This window comes from Colias eurytheme, chromosome 16, assembly GCF_061535395.1.
Source record: "Colias eurytheme isolate Ceu_HAF_F1 chromosome 16, ilColEury1 Martin Lab GWU primary, whole genome shotgun sequence".
NCBI lineage: Eukaryota > Metazoa > Arthropoda > Insecta > Lepidoptera > Pieridae > Colias > Colias eurytheme.
This window is the reverse complement of record NC_142995.1, coordinates 10,432,617-10,455,105: the sequence shown is the minus strand read 5'-3', so window position 1 is coordinate 10,455,105 and position 22,489 is coordinate 10,432,617. Positions and strand designations below refer to the sequence as shown.

Sequence of the window (22,489 nt, the reverse complement as noted above, 5' to 3'; positions counted from 1 at the left end):
TGAAGATATATTCGTTCAAGTTGTTATTTTTGGTGAAAAACATGACCAATATGCGCCTTTTATATTGTTTATCTTTCCAAATATCCTCGAGTAGCCTTTTTCGAATTTTACATATGGTCCTTCGAGCCGGATTTGAACTAGCATTCACAACCTCCCTACCAAATCTTTATGTTGATTATTTTTATAACGTTGTAATGGTGTCTCGTATCGGTGTGTAACTCGTGTGCGTGGTGCGCAGTCGGCGGCGCTGGTGCTGGAGACGGCGCACGTGGCGCACATGGTGGTGCACAGCAACGCGGTGGTGTCGATGGCGTCGCTCGTGCTGCTGCTGCAGCTGCGGCACCTGCTGCACGCGCTGCTGGCGCGCCTGCGCCGGCACCGCCTCTACACCGCGCTCGCCCACCACATGGCCCGCAAGTGAGTGCACACACACACCGCCTCTACACCGCGCTCGCCCACCACATGGCCCGCAAGTGAGTGCACACACACACCGCCTCTACACCGCGCTCGCCCACCACATGGCCCGCAAGTGAGTGCACACACACACCGCCTCTACACCGCGCTCGCCCACCACATGGCCCGCAAGTGAGTGCACACACATACACACATTACGTCTAACACTTAAAAAAAATTAAAAAAAAAAACACACATTAAAAAGAAAATGTTGTGTGGTTTTATGAAACCACGGTAAAAGTGAAACTTTCCGAACACTGCTGTATCTACTCGGCAGCCGACCGTCACGCGACATGCGCTACACAGACCAAAAAGTTTGAGACGATGTAATAAAAGTTTCACTTTAAAACACGTTAACACACTTACGACATGACTGTATACACAGAAATGCAGAAGAGCACGCACGCTCGCACACACATCACACAAACACACATACATGTTTGGCCTAGCACACACACACGTATAAGCACACATTATCAAATACACACGAAGGCAATGACTCTCAATAACCGCGGACATAAACAAAAATACAGGGCTACGTATACTCATAATTCAATGTGTAAAAATAGAAAATTATTTTAGCTGTGATAGAGGCGTTACCTGTGGTGTGCCACAGGGAAGCGTTCTCGGACCAACGCTCTTTTTAGTCTATATCAATGATCTCACTAATTTAAGTATATTAAATGGAAAAATCTACTCTTACGCAGATGATACGGCGATAGTGTTTAGTGGGAATTCATGGCTTTCTGTATTTAACGCGGCACAGATAGGTATTTCTAAAATTTCTGATTGGTTAATAAGTAATCTCCTCACTTTAAACATTAAAAAAACTAATTACATATGCTTCTCAATTAATAATAAAACACAACCTAATCCTAATCTTAACCTTAAGCTACACGAATGTGATGGAACTAATAATTTAAATTGTACTTGCGACACTATTGAAAAAGTTTTTACCACAAAATATCTCGGGATCATACTTGATCACCGCTTATCTTGGCATTCACACATTGATTATATGAACGAAAGAGCACGGAAACTAATCTGGATTTTTAAATCTTTGAGACATGTAACTTCACATAAGCTTAGGAATCAAATATACAAGTCCTTAGTTCAATCAATCTTAGCATATTGTATTCCTATCTGGGGGGGAGCTAACAAATCTAAATTCATAGAAATGGAGCGTGTGCATAGGTGTCTTCTGAAAGTCATGTATCAAAAACCTCGCCGGTTTCCAACGACAGATCTGTATAAACTATGTGATATTCTATCAGTCAGACAACTATACATCTTACTGATTACAATAAAAACACACAAAAAAACACCATTTATTTATACCACAGTGGAGGGAAAAAGAAGGAAGGAGGTAATTAAAACTCGTTGTACCAAAACTGTTTTTGCCAGACGCCAGTACTCAGCTAACTCAGCTTATATATATAATCATCTAAATAAATTATTTAACATTAATAGACTAACTTGTTGTGATTTAAAAAATAAAATAATGAATTGGCTAAAAACACTAAATTATGATGACACAGAAAACCTTCTTGCTACGTCATGCACTGTGTAATTATTACTTTTATATTATTTATTTAACTATAACCACGTGTAATCATTAGCTGGTAAATATTAATTGCTATTTAAATTCGTTCACTCACAAACTCGTGCTCATACATAAACCGACAAATCCAAACACAACACACACACACACACACAACACACAATACACAAACACATCACACACACACAATCATACACTCCACACTTAACTATTAATATTTAGTTATTAACAGTTTATTTTTTTCATGTAGATAACCTATTTTAAGTTAAGGAAGAGCGGGTCCTCCTGACACAGGTTTTATCTTAAACTTACTAGGAGGGCCCTACTACTCCAAATTGTGTAAAATTTAGAAAGGAAATAAACTATTTTTATTTTTTTTTATTTTATTTTTTATTAATTACAACTTTGTGTATACCCACATAATATGGATTTTAAAATGTGTTCGTATTCATTTTAAAATATTATGTTCTTTCGGTTAAAATTCCTTATTAAATTAAACCGATTAAATAAAACTCCATAATTAATAGCTAAGTCAGTCATATACAGACTATAAAAATAAAAAAGTATATATTTTTTTTGTATTAACAAATGCACATTTTACGAGGATCGCAGAGGTCAGGCGATGGCTATTACATACTATTATTTATATGTCACGTGATCACGTGTTCCATATTAATAATCATTTATTATTTATTATATTACAAACCATGTTTATAAATATACAAGATATTAAATGTAGTCCTGAACTTTGCTTTCTATTAGAAAAACTTTTGGAATTTTCTATAAAAATTAAACAAAAAGTTTAGTAACCTACACCAGTATTATATAATATCATTAGAGTTTTTTTTTTAATTGTGGTCCTTATTTTTTCATACACTTCGTTTCCACTGTAAACTAATGTTTTCAGTTGTCTGGAACGTATCGTACCTCAATGATAAGACGTATTGAATAATAACTTTTGCTCTCTAAATAAATGTATTTCATGAATAAATATTATAAAACCTATGGGCTATACGTGTAGTTAAGTGCAATGGTATCGAAGCTAAGGGCGGCCCAGTTCGCGCACAATGCCTCAAGAGCCCTCCATACGCTATATCGAACTAACTCGTAGTTGGCTAGAAAACTAAAGTACTGGGAATGGTTATAAATAAAAAATTAAAATACAGCTATGTTTTGAAATAGAAATAGAATTGTTTTTTTCTTTTATTGGATGTGGTACAAAAAATGCAAATTTTGTAAGATTCCATAAATTTAAAACATAAAGATACTTGTCTCATTTCTCAATTAATAATAAATATCTGAATAAATTAAAAAAAAACTATGTAAAAAAAAACGACGTGTGGCACTCGGTGACTGCCGCGGTAAAGCTATTGCATGCTATGCCTTTGTAGCGACACCTCGTTCTGAATCGCGCAAGCGAAATTTTTTCTTTACAGAGCTATATATACAACTTTCCGACATCATCCATTGGGGCCTCAACGGCCGGCCAGTCGAGTAGACTGGTCGAGAATCCTCCTTTTTCGATGGAGGAATTCCACCTTCCTTCCTCCACACCTTCAAGCCACACCTCCGCCCGTCGGAGTGAGGGAGCGTGAGGTTTTTCGTTACGGAATTTGTTGATTCGGTCCCCGCGCTCAAGGCCCGCGATAGAAGCTATGCAATAGCTTAAAAAATCTGGGGGCACGGTAGTGCCCCCGCCAAGACGTAACCTTTTCTGTATTTGTTAACAATGCGACGTCTCGACTCATTGTCTCAAAGTCAACTAATGTGAATGAATGAACTGAATTTAATAATTCGAATGAATTTCCAAATACTCGCATAAAACCACAAAACAAATATTGGTCATAAATCAGTTTTACTCATCCTTCAAAAGGAAATAATATAGAATGTGATTGTATTGACCATAGACATATTGACCACTACGAACTACTATGAACAATATTATCACGTGTTTTCCCGCCAATGAGCAATTAAAGTCGTACGAGGCTCGTCACATCGCGCGAATGTATACCGACATTAGATGCGTCAATGATACAAATTATATTTTTATTTTTATAAACAAATAAAAAAAAACAGTTATATAGGGAACAAACATCACTTTATACAACATGCTAAGCAGGGCTTTTGGGTTATTGACAAATTTTATAACGATTGATAAAAAATGATAAGGGGTTCAATAAAAAACCGCTACATATTGTGACTTTTTTATCTAATTTAAGCATTAAAAATATGATATAAATTTGGTAAAAATAAGAAGCAAATATGCTCTATTCTCAAGCGAATAATGGAAATACGCGTGCGTATGGTCGGTCTAGCTATGTACGGTTTTTAGAATTTACATACATATGACAAGCGCCACTGACGTACGCACTGATAATCGGTAAAGCTCTGCAACCGGCCTAAATGAATCCCAGGTCAAATTGATTATGTATTCTAGTACTTTTCATTATAATCAACTGCAGATGCCTTAATGTGGGAAGATATTAATGCAAACTGAAGATCCGATCTTAATTGTGATTAAATTACAATAACATTGAGGTCAATTGTATTGTATTAATTATACATTTCACAGATTATCTGCTTTTCTGTAGAAATGTACTGACCCATTGCTTTATTGTTGTTATAATTAGCTGTTTATTAAATGTGTGTAGTGAAGGAAAATTATTAGATTTTGAACTATGACAAGAAAATATGTAGTTGATAATAATTGATTTGTCTGTGTTGTTTTGTAAATATGTAATTAATTAAAAATTGATGATAAATCAAATTTTCAAAAGTAGGTATAACCTGACCTGAACAAGATCAACTGTTATGTAGACCCATATCAATTTTATCGGCATTCCTTAATATTTTTTTAAAACTGATTGGTCAAAAAATATAGATGAGGTTTTGTTTTGTGACTTTCTCTTTAACTTGATACAAATATTCAAATAGTCTTGAATCTGTCTATTGTATGTTTTATTTTTTGTGTGTTTTATAAATTCAACTTTATGGCATTGAAATATCTCTCCCAAAATATTGTTTAAATTGGTATATAAATAAAACAGAGGCTTAACTCCAATACACCTGTTATCATTTGAGGGCACATGAACTGATTAGATACGCTATCTCTACAAGTGTACAGCCTTTGGCTAAATAACACAATATATTGACTTTGAAACAAAGCATTTTCTAGTTTTTATGTAAATGCTTTATTTTTTAAAGTTAAAACATTTCACTTGTGCATAGTATTATGGAAATGAATAATAAATAATCATATTGATATCTTAAAATATGTACAATACCAAAATAATAATAATAGTACGGAAGGAAATGTGCTAAACTCCATTGAGATAATATTACTACGTATGGAGGAGACACCACGAACAAAATCTGTGCGCCATTTTTTTGCTCTAACTAATTTTTAAAAATTATTATCTAGTTAGGTACTTACCGATGAAAGTTATTCCTTTGCACTTTTCCGTATTATTTGTGCAATATCGTAACACACACGAAAGCATATTTGATGCGATTCACTTTAAAACCATTAAAAAAAACCGCTCAACATACGCCACATGGCGTATGTTGAGTGGAACATAAGTGATGTAGGCGGTGTCGTCTCCATATTAATATTATCTCAATGCTAAACTCTGATATTTATTCATCGGGTGACCCATAACAGCTGGTTAATAAAACCATATTTTAATAGAGGTTAAAAATTTACTGGTCAATGAACCAAAACACTTGATTGCTTAAATTATTCTAATCTTTTGAATATTTGAGGTATGAAAGTTGGTATAAATATGCGTTCATTATTTATTAATAAATAGCACAAAACACTACGCTACCTTTGGTATATATATTTTTGAATAAATTAATTTGTGTCCCAGTTTAAACTGAAAGAAATTACGCGTCAGTAAGTAAAATCGGCTTACAAATTATTTCTTTTATATTTTCATGAATAAGAAACATATAACTGTAAAATCTATACTTTTTGTAGAAAAACGTAGAAAAACATATCCACATAACTAGAACGGGTCGTGATCCTAATTATGCGGTCGTTGAATCATTTCTTTTTTTATTTATTTAAAATAATGTTAATCTACATGAATATTATTTTGTATTCTATGAAAGGTCAATTAACTGGTGTCTCTTTGTGTTTAATTAAATTTTCGAAGGTACCTAAAAAAATATGTGGTTTATTATATTTTCAACCGCGACCCGCCCTCGTTTTGCTGAATTATGATCAATGAAAAATCACATAAAATTGCAATATAATATAAATAAAAAATATTTGCGTATACATTATGTTCATGCACATACATAAAGACGAATCTATGGCTATTGCAATAACTAACAGAGAACCACAGTATAAATGTTAAACAGTATGGTAACTAAGGCCTATTCATAGTGACTGTATCTTATTAATAGCAAGAATGAAAAATATGATCACAAGTAGATATTCGAACCCACGTCTTTCGCGCGCGATCCCACCAAACTCGCGATTGATTTTTTCCTATAAAAAAATTTATAAAGCATTTGAATTCTATTAAACTAAACAAATAGTCAGTAGTTCATTGATATGATTATTCACATGAATAATCATATCAATGAACTACTGACTATTTGTTGTTGTATTATATTATAGTTGTAGTTAAGTTGTATTATATTGACATCAATAAATAGAGTTTTAACTATTTTGTTATTCCATAAATATAGTATTTTAATGAATACATATAATATTCTTAGTTACCCGATGGCGAGCCCCGAGGAGGTGGCGAAGAACCAGGACAACTGCGCCATCTGCTGGGAGCCCATGAAGGAGGCGCGCAAACTGCCCTGCGCACATCTCTTCCACAAGTTAGTCGCTCATTGCCATACTCAATATTAATTCTTTACGAATTTTTGTGTCAATTTAAGGACGGCAACACATTCTCGTCCCAACGGAGACGTTGCTTATAAGCATTCTTTTTAGTGTTGGCTTTAAAAGTTTAAAGCTTTCGTTTTGAACAAAAGCATGAAAATATATTGTAAACAGAACGTGAAGTAATTGCTTTATGAGAAAGTAGCAATAAAATAATATTTCTCCTTATTCATTTAATTTTGCATATTTAATGAGAGCAGAACGAATTCTGACCACAGAATAAATTCAGTATAAAATCATATATGTAGTATTTTTTTTGTACTAAGAATTTATTTATACAAGATTTCTCTATTGTTTCTTAGTGTTTGTAAAGTGTAAAAAATATCATAATACTAGCAAACCGAGCGAACTCCGTTTCGCCACCAGAGACACCTTTTCTTTGCTATAAACCTCACGGAGCCCGAGACCTTTCCAACGAATGCAAAACCGTGGAAATCGGTTCGTGCGTTCTGGAGTTATAGGAAGGAAAACCCGACTTATTTTTATATAGTAGATGTGGCAATATGGATAGTGACGTATTTTGTAACGTATGGTATAGGTTACAATATGAGTTTGTGTTTGCCCGCAGCTCGTGCCTGTGCCGCTGGGTGCAACAAGACGCGTCGTGCCCCACGTGCCGCCGCGCGCTGTCCGCTCAGCCCGCGCGCACTCCGCTCACTCCGCTCACTCCGCTCATTCCGCTCACGCCGCTCAACCCGCTCAATCCGCTCAACCCGCTCACGCAGATCGGCAACGACGCGAACAATGCGAACCACCTGTTTCACTTTGATGGTGAGTTGATGTACTGTCACACCCCGGACACTCCATACAAAATTATCGTTTTGACAGTCTCACTGTAGAGACTGTCAAAACGATAAGTGCAAATGTGTGTGTTAACGCTTTATGTTTGGCACATTTGTGACTAGCGTAAAAAAAAATTCGCGTTTTTCTGATGAAATACATCCGTAAACAGCACAATATCTAACCATTTTCTACGATAAATAAACGATAATCACAAATCCAAAATAATAAAATTACTTTAAGTCAATTTGATTAATGTTGTCAATCTTCGTTGCGTATCGTCCTTGCAGAAAAATATGGCCCATTTTATGTCTGATCGCGCGGGGTGAGGTAAGTTTAATTTTGGCGGGAGGCGGAGAGCGTCCGTTCTGTAGCGTTTAGCTACTATGTATTATGTATTCTGTGGTACTGTTGTTGTCTTTACTATGTATGTGCTTTCAGTTTTGTACACGATATTTTAGGTATACGTATATTACATGATTCGTTGATAATTTTGATAGTTGTGGTAAAGAATTTTCGTAACAGTTTTCTTTATTAAGAATTATTCATGTTTAATTCATTGTTATTTTTTTTCCAATTTTTGTATTTCTTACTAATAAAAATACATTCATGTATACTCTACTTAAAACAATTTTCAATACTTTTACTTCTTTACTTACAATTTTCTATACAACCAAAATGTTATTTCTCATTATTACATACTTTAACTTACACATTGCGAATACATATAAGCGGGAACAATATTATTCCAATACACTTAACCCCAGTGTCCCGCGCGAATGTGATTCACCACAGTTCACGACACTGCATTGTCATTTCACTCATTTCAATAATTTATTATCAAAATTCTTGCATAAATAATTAGTTGTTTAATTCAGTGGTTACACTTTTGTTTCATTAGGAGAATTGTAGATTAAAATCGATTTAGTGACATAACACTGTTCATATTTATTACCTATAGAATAAATAGCAAACCACTTTTTTACAACTACCCTCAAATCTGTAAAAACTGGTAATTTTCATGTTATGAAGCAAGTACACGATAATAGGTATTTTTTATCAAGTTTTATTTTATAGTATGTGCGATGTTATACAACCTTATTCAGCAACTTAGAATAGAATAATCCACAGAACAGTAAAGTAGATAGAAGTGTGATGTGGGCGTGGCCCACGTGTCACTTGTAAGGTAAGATCACCTAACTTGCTCTCAGTTGTGCGCAGAAAAATATTCGAGTCGGTTGTCAGCTGTCAAACCTTTTTTCCGTATTTATTAATTAATTAGGACGTGTTGTTCGGTATTAGAGTGCAAAAATGATAGCAGACGAAATAATATCAGCAATGGAGGCATTTCATACCATCGGTAAGTCTTATTTTTATTTATTTTACATATAATATTTTATGTTATATCTTCGCTTGTAATTTGTCAAAATTGTATACAAATATCTAGTCAAAATGAACCTTAATCCGTAAGAAATTAGTACTATTATAGATTGAACAGCAAACAAGAATTTCTGGAATATTATTGCAATAAACAAACGAATGTCGCTTTAGTGATGCTTGTGGCGCATATCGACAGTATCGATACTTTAGAAAAGACAAACATTATAAATATTAAATTTTATTTTATTTTTCCTTAGCTTTCATTTGTCCAATTTATTTACAGATTTCCCAAAGAGGCTAATTTAAAAGAGAAATGGATAAATGCAACGTGACGAGTTAACTGAATGCCGAACAGCACTAAGCAGTTTAACAAAGGCCACCGATACAGCAAACCTACGGCAGTTCCAAGATTTAAAATAATGCATATTTTCTGTTTGTATTTTGTAAATATATGTAGTACTATTCTATTCCGTTTTTTATTTAATAATAATAATATAAAAAGACGTACTTAGTAGTAATAAACATACTCCAAAATGTGACACATTATACTATACTCGTATAATAGAAAGAAAAAAAAAATACACAAAAAATATTTATTTGTGAATTATCGATATCTCGATATCGATAACAAGACTGACATCCCTCAGGGCATAGCATCAGATAAATATCAAGTTAATGTCATTAATGTTGAGTGACACAAATTTCAACCTTATCTCTATGTGTTGAGGTTCAAAGTTATATCTATTGAAAACTAACGCCCTCTGTTGTGGAGTAGCTGAATGTTTTTCGAATATGGAATTTCTGTGCAATGAGAAAAAAAACAGCTAATATACCTAGAGATGTTATACTAAAATAAACCGTAACATGGTGCGTTAGGGTACATATTGAAATGCTGAATTTATAACATAAGTCAGTTTTTACTCAAATTAAGCAGTCCAATCAAAGGCATAGTTTACTTGTAGTGTACTGTATAACTATCGGTTTAAATGTGTGGGTTTGGCGACACTGGTTTTCATACTAATTATGACATTAAAGCACTTCTATTTGTTTTTATTGTTCTGTGGAATAATCACATCCTCTGTCTGTCACTGTCACCAACAATCATGACATGACAGTAATCTTTTAACAATAATATTATTCATCGTCGCAAAAATGTACCAAACAAAAGTGTAAAAAAATAAATAAAAATATACATACACATAAACACGCACTGTGTATAAATGGTAGCGCGTGTGTGCACAAATTTAGCTGTGTGTGTGGGGTTCGTGTTGGGGGCATTGATTGTTCTGCGATGGCTACTTGCTGAGTTATTAGGTGAGATACGTAGGATGGGGCTATTGGAATAGGATTATTGAAATTAGTGAAGTGGGGAAATATTTGTTAAATAGATGTACATTCTTGTCTTAGTTTTAGCATTATACGTTCTGTTATGATTAATATTACCTTCGATCTAAAATTTAAAATATTGTAACTAAAACTTTAATCATAAATATTTTTATATTTTCCAGGTTCCCGCTACGTGTCGTGGCTGCCGAGTTTCTCCGTAGAAGTGACGCGTGTGCGCGCCGACTTGCCCCCCGCGACTCCTGCAACCCCCACAACCCCCGCCACTGCGACCCCCAACCCCACAGGGGCAACTCCCAGCCCCGTAATCGCTGAGATGGAGATTAACACACCGCATTTGGATGCTATGCTCGCTCAGGTGAGGCACTAAGAACTATTCTAGTAATTTATCAATATAAAAAGCGCATCAGAAGTGAAACTTTTTTGGCATCATTCAAAAATAACAAATTTGTCGCCTTACTCCATGACGTGACGGTATTGTCATGACGCGACTTTGAAATTTCAAGGTATTAATTAAGTAGTAATTATTAGTTTGATTTTTTCTATTGTGTGAAGTCCCGCGTCTCTTAGTGGGGTAAGGGGCAGACGCATTATTTATACATATGTTTCATTGATCGATTTTCTTTAGGAAAAAGTAGGCGATCAGCTTTCTGTGTCCTGCCAGACCGAGACTTTTTTTTTTCGTTTCCACCGGGAATCGAACCCGAGACCCCTCAGTTCTACGCTCTCGCGACAATAATTTTTTTGTATGAATGTACTTTGATTGTATATTGTTGCGCAGGTGTCGGCGGTGTTCCCGCAGGTGGCGGCGGCGCGGGTGCGCGCGGACCTGCTGCGCACGCGCGACCCGCACCGCACTATAGAGAACATCCTCGACGGTGCGCTCGCCCCGCACCCCGCGCACCCCGCCCCCGGGCTGCAGACACCTGCTGTGGGTAAGTATAGGGGGCTTGTGGACGTCTTAGGATCGAACAGTTCGACGGCATGTGGCATCTGCCGCGCTCGCACCGCACCCCGGCCCCGGACCTGAGCACGCGGTGCCCGCTGTGAATACGTACAGAGGGCTTGTGGACGTGGACGTGTGGAAAGATTATTGTCAATTACAAATTTACAATTATATTGTAAATTTTTGTAAAATGAAAATCTAATTTATTTACAGTGAACGAAACGGCTACAGACAACGATAGTGAAATAGAAACGAGCCCCTCCGTCTCATCCACTGACTCCACACCTGCCACCGGCACTCATGACGGGTTAGTTACTACATACCATACCACATTCATATTACTATGTATAAATAATCTATATTTTATATAACTTGCAACATAATTACAATTAACACCATCATCTTATATATAAAAATGAATCGCAAAATGTGTTGGTAAGCGCATAACTCGAGAACGGCTGAACCGATTTCGATAATTCTTTTTTATTATATTCCTTGAAGTACGAGGATGGTTCTTATGTAGAGAAAACGTAAACATGTACCACGGGCGAAGCCGGGGCGGACCGCTAGTAAATAATAAAATTCCCTTTCCAGCACGATACTGCAAGAGCCGATCCAAGTGGAGTTCTCCCAGAACGCATCAGAACGCGAGGTTTTACTGCGCAAGCGCAAACAGCAGCTCATAGCGGCGGCCAGACAGAAGTACCTCGAGAAGATATCGCGGGACGCACCCAGCGACCGCGCTACAGCCAGTCACGGTCACGCCACAGCCGCTTACGGTCACGCCACAGCCGCTCACGGTCACGGTCACGCCGCCCACGGTCACGCGGAGCAGTGGCCGCGCAGCTGAGTGTTCCGCCACATAATGACGCGCGTCGCGAGCACGGCGCTCACGCGGCACTCGCGTTACGACGCGCGGCCCACGTAAACTGTGCAAAGTGGTATAGTGAAGTGATCTAGTGCTTGTGGGATAATTTGAATTTCGCCGCGGAATTAGTGACAGTTTGACTTGATACTGGCAATAATCGTTGCCATAAGAAAAAAAAAGTGACAGTGACAGTTTGACGTTGACAGTGACAGTTGTGAAGTATGGCGCGAAAATGACGTATTCGTTGTTTTTTCGCTCCGGAGCGTAAAGGATTAGATTTGGATACTTAATTTTGGTCTGTTTGTAAAAAAATGTTCAAGGTACATTTTGTATCCTCTGTACAGAAAAAAGTAATGTATCCTTTAAAAACTAAGCTTATACAAAAGCCGCCACGAGATGGCGTACTGTGTCCTGTGTCAAACATGTCGATATTTAATTGGGTATATGTGGGGCCGTCCAAAAATGTAGAGGGGAGGGAAAACTCGATACAAAATTTGTAAATAGACCATAACAATTATTTAAATGTTAAAAAAAACATGCTAAACATCTTGCAGATTAAAAAACTTAGATTTCGGTGTACAGTCATCATAAAAAACTTGCGTGAGGAAAAAAAAATCGAAATTTAATACATATGTACATTTCTTAGTTTTTACGAATAATTACTCTTATGCGTGCAGTAGAAGTTGTACAGATTAAATTATCAGCAAATATGGTAATATGGTATGCCTTTCATAATATGGTAATATGATCTCAGACGCATTAGTTTGTAAATATTATCTACAGACTGTAGATATTTAAATATTGACCTACTAAATTATTTAATAATACCAGATATGTAACACTTGTAAAAATACCGTAAATTTCTTAATTATTATCTTACAAGATATACACTATTATATACATAGTAAGCAAACTTTTATTTCAGTAATAATTACTTTTATATTTTTTTATTTAAATAACACTTAAAAGGCAATATTTAAAGATATGTCTTATTTCCGCACAAACAATAGTTTTTTGTCAATTTATTTTACAACTATTAATATAATTCATTAATTTTAATATTAACACATGCAATGTATAATAGTTATTAAGTTTTTATTATATGAGAATTGTCTGAATGTACGGCGGTTATATGTACATCTACATATTTATTATATGCTATACATTTATATGCGTGTTTTTTCAAATTATAATATATTATTCAGTCGTATTTTAATATTCGTGATAATTTACCATACATAATATTTTAAATAAGGCGTAAATATTTAAAGTATCTTGCCGCCTGTGTGTTTCTTGATGTGAGAACTACGTAATATAAATTTGTGTGTATTTTAAGTAGTTTTGAGGCTGATTGTATTTGTATAGTTTTATAATACCCGAGACGCAGGCACTTTGGACTTGGTGAGAGCTTAAATAGTTTGGAGTGTCTGCGAGTTGGGTCGAAATATTCTTAGTACTCGTATTCTAGTTATATGGTTACATTTTTAAATATTCGTGAAATATATCGCTAGCGAAGAACTAGACAAAGGTTTTACAAAATAGTTATAATTGTAGTCATTTGATCACCACTTCACCAGTGATTGCAAATATTTGTATCTTTTGTGAATGTTAGTTAATGTGATCTCGCGATGTTATATGCACGTAAATATAGAAAAATATAAATATAAACATTTTTTACGGCAATACTGTTTTAAGCCCATATTAAAAAGATTGAATTTACTACTTCAGAAAAGATTTGAATCTCCTAAAATATATAGGCTTAAAATATCAATTGTATTGCTCAGTTGTATTATTAGGCCATTTCATACGATAATTTTCACCCACTTTTATAAACATTATGACATCTCATTTTTTTCAGAGGAAACAATTTTCTTTGTACAGAGTTATTTTGAAAAGTTCATGGTTCTGGTTGCTTTATGCTTTACATTTGCATACTGTAAAGAGTGAAGTTGCATAGTGTGAAGAGTTGTAATGTTTATAAGTGGGTGTTACTCTATTTACCAATTGTTTATAAACATTTGATTGCTCTTTTGTAATAAACAAAGCAGTCTTTAAGTAAATTGCAGATTGAGAATGTTTACAAGCATGGTCATTAGTGATAACTATTTAGATATATCAATGTAAACTTCAGAGTATTTTTGTATGTGTAGCTATTGTGAGAATGAGTCGTCCACTGGTCAATGTTTTTGGACCTTTAACTTTTCACCATTTTACTTAAGTGTGTAGGCAACATTAAATTTATCATAAAACTCTATATTATGTACTCATAACAGCACATAATTATTAAAAACTGCTTTATTTTAGGTCCCACAACTTTAAATTAGTTTAGTATTTATACTCATGTAATATTTTTACGATTGTACTTACATTAATTATTCTATTTACTTTTTGTTTGTTACATTTTTGCGACAAGTTTTACAGTTTCGAAGTAGAACTGTTACGTGTAATTACTATAAATTTGAACACTAGTCAGAATTAAATAAAATGAATAAAATATGTGTTGTGTTTTTTTTATTAATTTACTACCCTTTAAGGTCAGACCACACTAGGCGCAACTACGCGCCTGCAGCGTATCGTTGCGACGCGACACAGCCTATGTTTTATATGAAATTTCATACGTGCCACGTCGCTGCGCGACAAAATTTTTACAAGTCGGCAATCGGCATTATTATGACGCGTCGAGTAGTTACGGGTAGTGCGGTCTGACATTTATTGTTAGGTACATGACAAAATCCTAGCCATTCCTAGCACATTAGATTTGTCTTTCAGTAGTGTTTGGATCTAAATTTATAGAACCCTGAAAAACAAAAGGGTTCACTATTACTAAAACCCATTGAATTTGAATTAATTGAAACAGTTCGCAAATAGCTAATTAACGGACCGTGGAATAAAACAAACAGTTGGCGCCAATTTCTAAGCAGTTCAATTTTATTGGATAATATATACTTAACTAATTGGAAATAATTTGAAAACGCTCTACACTGCACTACACAGTGCACTGTGTAGTTACTAGTAAGAAGTTAGTGGCAAGTGGTGGTCACTAGTCAGTGGTTAAGACTGTGTCACAATTATTAAAGTAGGTACAGAGTTTTTATTTATGAACTTTTGTGCAACCATGTGTATTTATTAAATTTTCTTGAATTTCAACCTGCCCTGCTTGTGATACAAAAAAAAGTTGTATGAATTTTATGTTTCATTAATTTATAGCATTAAAATGCTAAAAATGAGGATCTTATAAAGAATAGAAAGTAAAGTTATACATAATATTCCTTCCAATTTTTAACCCAAAAGTCAATTATTAATAGAATCTGTATGAAATTTGGACAAAATTATTTTTTTACTTTTCAGCAACGTACCTATTTGATATTACTAGAGGTTTGCCTGAATGGCCTGAAAATATAGTTTCAAATCTTCAGGGAGAAAATAAAAAACAATAATGTGAAATCAGTACTTCATTTATTGCAATATATTACATACATATTTATTCCAATACTCATAATATTGAAATTTATTACACTTAAATCCTTAAAATTAAATGATATTATTTAGCCAATGAAGTTCATCACAACTATATGTAGAACAAGATGGGCAAATATGAAATCAGCGAAGCCTCGCTCTGCGCTCAGTCCGGAAAATTCGCTCTTATTTTCAGGATTTACTTGCAACCGTAAACACACTGTAAAAACATAACCTTGTATTAGTAAATCTGAAAGAATTGATTTTAATTACACAGCTATTATATACGTTTGTGTAATTTAATTTACTTACCACCAAGAACAAACGAGCTTACACAGGATATAAAGCCACTTAAAAAGGAGTTAAAGGGAAAAGTGCCGACGAGACAACAGTAAACGAATTGTATGACACCGGTCAAGAAAACGTATAATAGATAAGCATCTATAATTTTCAGCTTCTTTGGAGTTTTGGTAGAGTACTCTTGATATAGTTTTGGAATTACTGACGCTATTGAAGTCATGGTTATTTAAAAATTTGCAATTACACTTTTACAAACACAAATTGGTAGAAGAATTTACAATTTTGACGTTGTTGACAATTTGCAAATATGACGTGTCCTTTTACAGTGCCATAGTCTGTGTCTGTACATTCACGCTGAGATTTAATTTACATTATTTGTTCCCAAATAAAATATCTTTAAAGCTTCAGTGGTATGTGTGTGTAGATTTATGTATGTAGTCGTAAATTTTATAGTTTAAATACATTTTATTACTTATTATACATTTTCAGATTACACCGATTTATAATATCATAGAGTGTGGCCAAAGTTACATGTTCTGTGGGCCCTCTGTGTATGGCAAATGGCAATAATGAATAATCCTGTTAACTCAGTCAAGTTTTGCTTGTCATTCTATATTGTTAAATTGTGCTTATCATCAAGTATCAACCAATTCATTTAAAAGTAATACATCGAACACACTATTAAATTCAAAATGATGAGTTTAAATGAAAATTTCCCTGAATATGCTTTGCCTGGAGCAAAAAAGGTGCATTTCGAGCCATATGCAGACAACGGTGGAAGCATCGTTGCTATTGCCGGTGAGGATTATGCAGTAATTGGAGCTGATACTCGACTTAGTACCGGATTTTCTATCTATACAAGAGAACAAAAGAAGCTTTTCAAACTCTCTGATAAAACCGTACTCGGTGCAACGGGTTGTTGGTGTGATACTCTGACCCTGACGAGGCTCCTTCAAGCGCGCATGCAAATGTACGAGCACGAACACAACAAAGCAATGACAACACCTGCGGTCGCACAGATGCTGTCAACGATGTTGTATTACAAACGTTTCTTCCCATATTATGTCTCAAATGTGTTGGCCGGTATTGATGGTGAAGGAAAGGGCTGTGTGTACAGCTATGATCCCATCGGGCACTGTGAGCGATCTAACTACCGAGCGGGAGGCTCTGCGGGGGCACAGCTACAACCCCTCTTGGACAACCAAATTGGGCTAAAGAATATGCAAAATGTTACTGAAGTTCCATTGCCCCGAGAGAAGGCTTTGGCTCTTTTGAAGGATGTCTTTATAAGTGCAGCTGAGAGAGACATCTATACGGGTGATAGCATCTACATTCTTATTATTACTGCAAATGGAATCCAGGAAGAGAAATTTGAGCTCCGTAAAGATTAATTTGTAGTATTATAATAAATTGTATTTCTAAATACATATTGCATTTTATTAATTTTCAATATAAACACCTTTTAACAATAACTGACTTTATTTTATTATAATAATTACAGGGTAACTACAATATAATTACATAATTTGTTCAAACACTATTTACAAATCTCAATAAATCTGAATATCTATATAACAATACAATTCACTTATTGTACTTAGGCATAACAAATATAGTTTGTGGAAAATTCTTTTCAAACATTTCTGTAACAACTTCCTGTCTCGAAGTGTCTCCAAGCAAAGTGGCTTTTAATCTGGGTGGTGTAGTGTTTCCAGCAACTAGAGGATGAATATTGTAGCATAATTCCACTTTTTCTTTAGGGGGAACAGTTATGGTGAATTTTTTGTAGCCAGAAAACATGTATGAGTCTGTTCCATCCACTGCAAGGCTCAGTCGGACTGGCACATTTGTATTTCCAATTAAAATGCATTTCAAAGGCACACTAGTTTGTAATTGCACTGTTTCTGGATAGCTAACCTCTACAGATATGGGACAATCATCTATTGGCAAGCCAGCTAGAGCAGTACTACTCATGACACAAGGAGCATCTCTGTCACTTTTTCTTTTCCATTTGATATTGTACAAACCAATTCTTATTGGTGGATCTTTAGGTTTATATGCAGCTTGTATACAAACAGCATCAGATGCTACATCTTTCTCTGCTACTTCTAGGTTTCTAATACATGATACTGATTCCTTATCACAATGCCTGAATGACTCAACTGTTTCCAATTCTGTGTCTAAAATTTGCAAGGCCCAGGGACTTAAAATTTTTATTTGAGGCATAACTATGAAAGCATCATCTACAAAGCATTTTGTGATTGGTTTGAAATTTAAATCTAAGAAATTAGCAGTAACTTCAAAGGGCTTTATTACAGATATCTTAGTTGTAAAGTCTTTGACACATTCTAATCTTGGAGTTTCATTCAGATTAATGAAGTATGACACTTTAATTTGAACTGTGGTTGTTGCTGTTTTATTGGTTTTTATGTAGAAGGTATTAGAGAAACTACTAGCCTTGTCAACATTGCCAACTTGCAGTTTTAATGGCTGTGTTTGTGGTTCCCCTCGCCTGAGAGTAAGATCTGTTACAGAGTCAGGATTAGGGTTATCTGGTGAACTAAGAAGAGTGAGAGTGACTGTCATATCAGAAACTGCACATTCCTCATCATTGGTGATTGTAAAGGTGGTAGGAAACCATTCTCCTTGCAGAGCTGGCACATTATTCACAACACCCACTGAGAGTCTACACTCTCTTGATACGATTGAAGCTGATGTTAAAGGCACAATGCAGTCAAATTCATAATCAGTTTTTGGACTTAGAATGAAATGTAACAGTTCTGGATGCACAAAAGTATTGGTTGCTTTATTTTCTTCAATTTTAAAGTTCATTATGATCCTTCTCTTTCTATCTGCATCCAGAATGAATGAGACATTTTTAATGTGTAATTCTGACCCACTGTCTTGAGGGTTTGATTTAAATTGGCATAGGAATCTGTGAACTTTACCCTCTGCAAGCTTAAAGTTTGTAATGCCTTCCTTGGTAACTGGGATTTCAATTGTTTCCGTGTTGCTGGAGATTGTAAGATAAGCTTCTCTTATTTGAAGTGTGACTTTATAAGTCAATCTTACAAATATTTCAACTTCAACTAATTCATCCATTCTGTACTTCGGCTGTCGAAACTTTGTTTTGACCTCCATAAAGCTAGAAATGTTAGCCATGTCAATGGTTATTGTGAGAAGATCTTTTTCTATTACACTCTGCCACATTTCTAAAGCTTTGCTTTGAGAAGCAGCCGGAAGATCTGGCTCTGGGGAGGGAATGTTCAAGTTTAACACAGACATTATGTTTCTGTAAATCCTGTCTCTGTCATTATTTGGTACCAGGATGTATTTGGATAATGCTTCAACTGAGAGTTGGACATAATCCTGTATCTTGGCAGATAGATAGGCACATTGTAATGCTCTATTTAGAACATGTGATGCAAGAAACCACCACTTCTCCCTTCTATAATCCCATAGCATGTGTGTGAGCAATGTTAGAGCCTTGCCATAATCAGCACAGTAGTAATATTCATTGGCCATTTCAACAACCAACTGCTTTCTCATTCTAGGTGAATGGAATGTCTTAAATTGGGAAATAGCACAACCTAGGAAACTTATAATCATTGCTGAGTGATTGAATATTCTTTCATTGTACTGCAGAGCTAGAACAGCCGCTTGTTCCTTTTGTGGATCATGAGGGTCCGCACTTAATCTTCCAGGTCTCCAAGGTCTTTGACCATAAAATTCCACGATACCTTCCATGGGATCAGGTGGTGGTGGATACTGTAATGCTTCACAGCACACAGACCTCATAGCCTGCCGTCTCTTTACAGTAAATTGAGCTGCATACTGATAGTAGAAGCCTGGATGCTGTGTTTGTATAGCCGGGAGACCAGCTCTGATTGCCTCATCAAATAGCTCTCCAAAAGCACTGTATTGTCTAGCAATCCATGCATAATGTTCAAACAAGAGTTCAGTAGGCCCTATCCTGCTTTTGTATCTTTCAATATGGTTCTTGAGCTGAGTTATGGCATCTCTGGGTAGATTTAGGGTAAATAATAATTTGCACAATTTATAATTGAGGTAACCAGCTACTGTCCTAATTTCATGGATATTGGTATCTACTTGCCGTGTTTCTAATAAGTTATTATATGCATGCATGTAATGTTTATTAGCTGTGCTGAAGTCTTGCTTCATTTCATTCAAGAAACCAAGTTTGAATTGATGACGCACAAACAAGTATTGGTGTGTAGTCTTATTAAGATGATCTCTATGCTGTTTAATATTTTTTGTCTCATGGTGATAATAATTTTGTGCAATATCATAGAATGCATTTTCTAACCTAATAATGTATCCCATGAGGTGGTCACTGTGGGGTAAGACAAATAATGACTTAGATTGTATTTCACATGCAGAGCAAAGAGCTTGTGCTCTCTCAGCTCCCAGCATGTATTCCGACGGAGGAGGGGATAGTCCACTTTGTACAACCACTACGGCTACCTTAGTTGCATGCCCTTCCACAGCAGCTCGAATCGACTGCACTCTGGATGCACATTCTATAATTTTCTCATTCCATTGAGGATCATTCCACTCCATATCGTAAAATATTACAATTACAGCAGGTATTAAAGAAATTCGCTTTATTATCCAATTCTTCTTCAAAATCCCCTTCGGTATGTACCATTCATACGAATTTCTCTTGGGCTTCACGACTGGGAATTCAAAGGTATTATTGAGTATTTTAAATCTAACAGAGGCACGATCAGGTCGGCGGTTGTTGGAAAATGCGTCCCATATTGTTTTGTGAATTGCATTATTTACAATATCTAATCCGGAGAGCCCGATTAATGCCAACGGCTTCTGAATAATTTCTGGAGGAAATTCAGTGTTGTCACTTGGTTGCGTCGCCATTATATTCGTAATGTATCAACTCCAACCAAATAGAAGCCGTGGCGATATGCGGCCTGTATCAGTTCATATCACATTTAATGCAGGCATTCATGAACATTGAACACTACACCAAGTATTTTAATGCAATTTACATTTAGAATTTCTACTCTACACCCCGTCCCCATCAGCAGATTCACGTCACTTTCTTTGACGTATGACAGAAACCGAAACGTAAATTTTGTCAAACGTTTGTCAATAATCCGCAATCCGTTTCAGGATAAAAAAATTATTCAATATCTTATAATACTGAGTACAAACTGAAATTTAATGTTTATTATTTTAAATACAATTTAAATGTACATACGTATCGTTAAATATTTAATTTGCAAACATATGTGTAAGGTGCAGATCGCCAGGTAAAAAATAAGTTCCGTTGTCATTTGTCAAAATGTCAAGTTGTCAATTAGACATTCACATTATGTCAAATATTGTTGTCGTTTACTCGTTTTACAATTCACGTTTTTGTCTTGTGTTGAGCCTGTTTTTGTTTAGTTTGAACTAAAGAACAAAACTTTGAATGAATATAGTTAGCAAACATTTCCTGAATATATATATTGCTACTGATATATTGATTGAAGATCTATACAAAAGCAACCATGGCCTCACAAGCTTTAGCGTCTCTCACAGCCACTTACACAGATTCTGAAGGTGAAGAAGACATGGAAGATGGGCAGCAAACGCCGGACAAGGAAGATCACAAAGTCTCACAGGCAGAACCAAGCCCGAAAGCCATCGATGAAACTATAAAAAGTTCATCTGCTCCCCCTTCACCTAAAAGAAGGCTAGTGTCATACGTCGACGATACTATCGTATCGGATGATGAGCAGATGTCGCCAACGGCGGAAAGCCAAGACGACATGAGAAGGTTGTCCATGGAAACTGACACTGATGATGCAGTACTGCGGTCAGATGCTGACGATTCACAAGACGGTGTCACTATACCCCCTGAACCTGCCGGAAAGTGCCCAAAAGAGCTGCAAGACACAATAGCTAAGTTCTACAATAGAATGCTAACAGAAGGATTAGATATGAATAAAATCATACAAGACAAAAAAAACTTTAGAAATCCTAGTATATATGAAAAGTTAATTCAATTTTGTGATATAAACGAGTTAGATACTAATTACCCGCCAGAAATCTATGATCCACTCAGGTGGGGGAAAGAGTCTTATTATGATGAATTGGCAAGAGTACAGAAATTGGAGATGGACAGGCGAGAAAAAGAAAGGAAAGAAAAATCTAAAATAGACTTTATATCTGGGAAGAAGCCAGAGAGTGACGATGAAAAGAAAAGGAAGTCTAAATGGGATCAGGCAGCTCCAAATGTTGCAGCAAAGCCAGCTATCAAGCAGCCTGGTCTCCTGCAGCAGCCTCTCACCAGCAATGTGACGGGAACCAAAGGCACAGTCATTTCAGCTTTTGGATCTATTAACAAGAAACCAAAAATTTGACTTTAATCCAAAAGATCACATGGCAATGTGCTATGACTAAATTATTATATAAAGTTTTTTGATGAAGTTAAATTAATAAACCAATCATAGCTTTAAGATCAAATTTTGTTTT

At 35.5% G+C, this 22,489-nt stretch overlaps 5 protein-coding genes across 5 annotated transcripts in view; 3 read left to right on the top strand and 2 right to left on the bottom strand.

Moving 5' to 3' along the window:
* Positions 1 to 12,937, top strand: part of LOC149902056 (E3 ubiquitin-protein ligase AMFR-like) — a 48,317-nt gene extending 35,380 nt beyond the window's left edge. The window contains exons 5-11 of the mRNA XM_090111207.1: positions 239 to 417; positions 6,743 to 6,853; positions 7,486 to 7,688; positions 10,586 to 10,779; positions 11,203 to 11,356; positions 11,581 to 11,674; positions 11,962 to 12,937. Coding sequence (XP_089967333.1) covers positions 239 to 417; positions 6,743 to 6,853; positions 7,486 to 7,688; positions 10,586 to 10,779; positions 11,203 to 11,356; positions 11,581 to 11,674; positions 11,962 to 12,217 — 1,191 coding nt within the window. The 3' untranslated portion in view covers positions 12,218 to 12,937. The remainder of the gene's footprint in view (positions 1 to 238; positions 418 to 6,742; positions 6,854 to 7,485; positions 7,689 to 10,585; positions 10,780 to 11,202; positions 11,357 to 11,580; positions 11,675 to 11,961) is intronic.
* A 2,737-nt stretch (positions 12,938 to 15,674) lies between these two features.
* On the bottom strand, positions 15,675 to 16,303 carry Dad1 (dolichyl-diphosphooligosaccharide--protein glycosyltransferase subunit). Its single transcript, XM_090111067.1, has 2 exons — positions 16,004 to 16,303; positions 15,675 to 15,911 (listed from the first exon to the last, which is right to left on the bottom strand). Exons 1-2 carry the CDS (start codon positions 16,209 to 16,211, stop codon positions 15,781 to 15,783), a joined length of 339 nt encoding a protein of 112 aa, XP_089967193.1. The 5' UTR covers positions 16,212 to 16,303; the 3' UTR covers positions 15,675 to 15,780.
* A 280-nt stretch (positions 16,304 to 16,583) lies between these two features.
* Positions 16,584 to 17,416, top strand: Prosbeta6 (proteasome beta6 subunit). The gene has a single exon (XM_090110667.1). The coding sequence runs from the start codon at positions 16,684 to 16,686 to the stop codon at positions 17,380 to 17,382; it is 699 nt and encodes a 232-aa protein (XP_089966793.1). The 5' UTR covers positions 16,584 to 16,683; the 3' UTR covers positions 17,383 to 17,416.
* Positions 17,417 to 17,451: 35 nt separating this feature from the next.
* Positions 17,452 to 21,073, bottom strand: gry (trafficking protein particle complex subunit 11 gry). The gene has a single exon (XM_090110665.1). The coding sequence runs from the start codon at positions 20,885 to 20,887 to the stop codon at positions 17,576 to 17,578; it is 3,312 nt and encodes a 1,103-aa protein (XP_089966791.1). The 5' UTR covers positions 20,888 to 21,073; the 3' UTR covers positions 17,452 to 17,575.
* A 275-nt stretch (positions 21,074 to 21,348) lies between these two features.
* Positions 21,349 to 22,480, top strand: LOC149902052 (SAP30-binding protein). The gene has a single exon (XM_090110864.1). It carries the CDS (start codon positions 21,523 to 21,525, stop codon positions 22,375 to 22,377), a length of 855 nt encoding a protein of 284 aa, XP_089966990.1. The 5' UTR covers positions 21,349 to 21,522; the 3' UTR covers positions 22,378 to 22,480.
* The last annotated feature ends 9 nt before the right edge of the window (positions 22,481 to 22,489 follow it).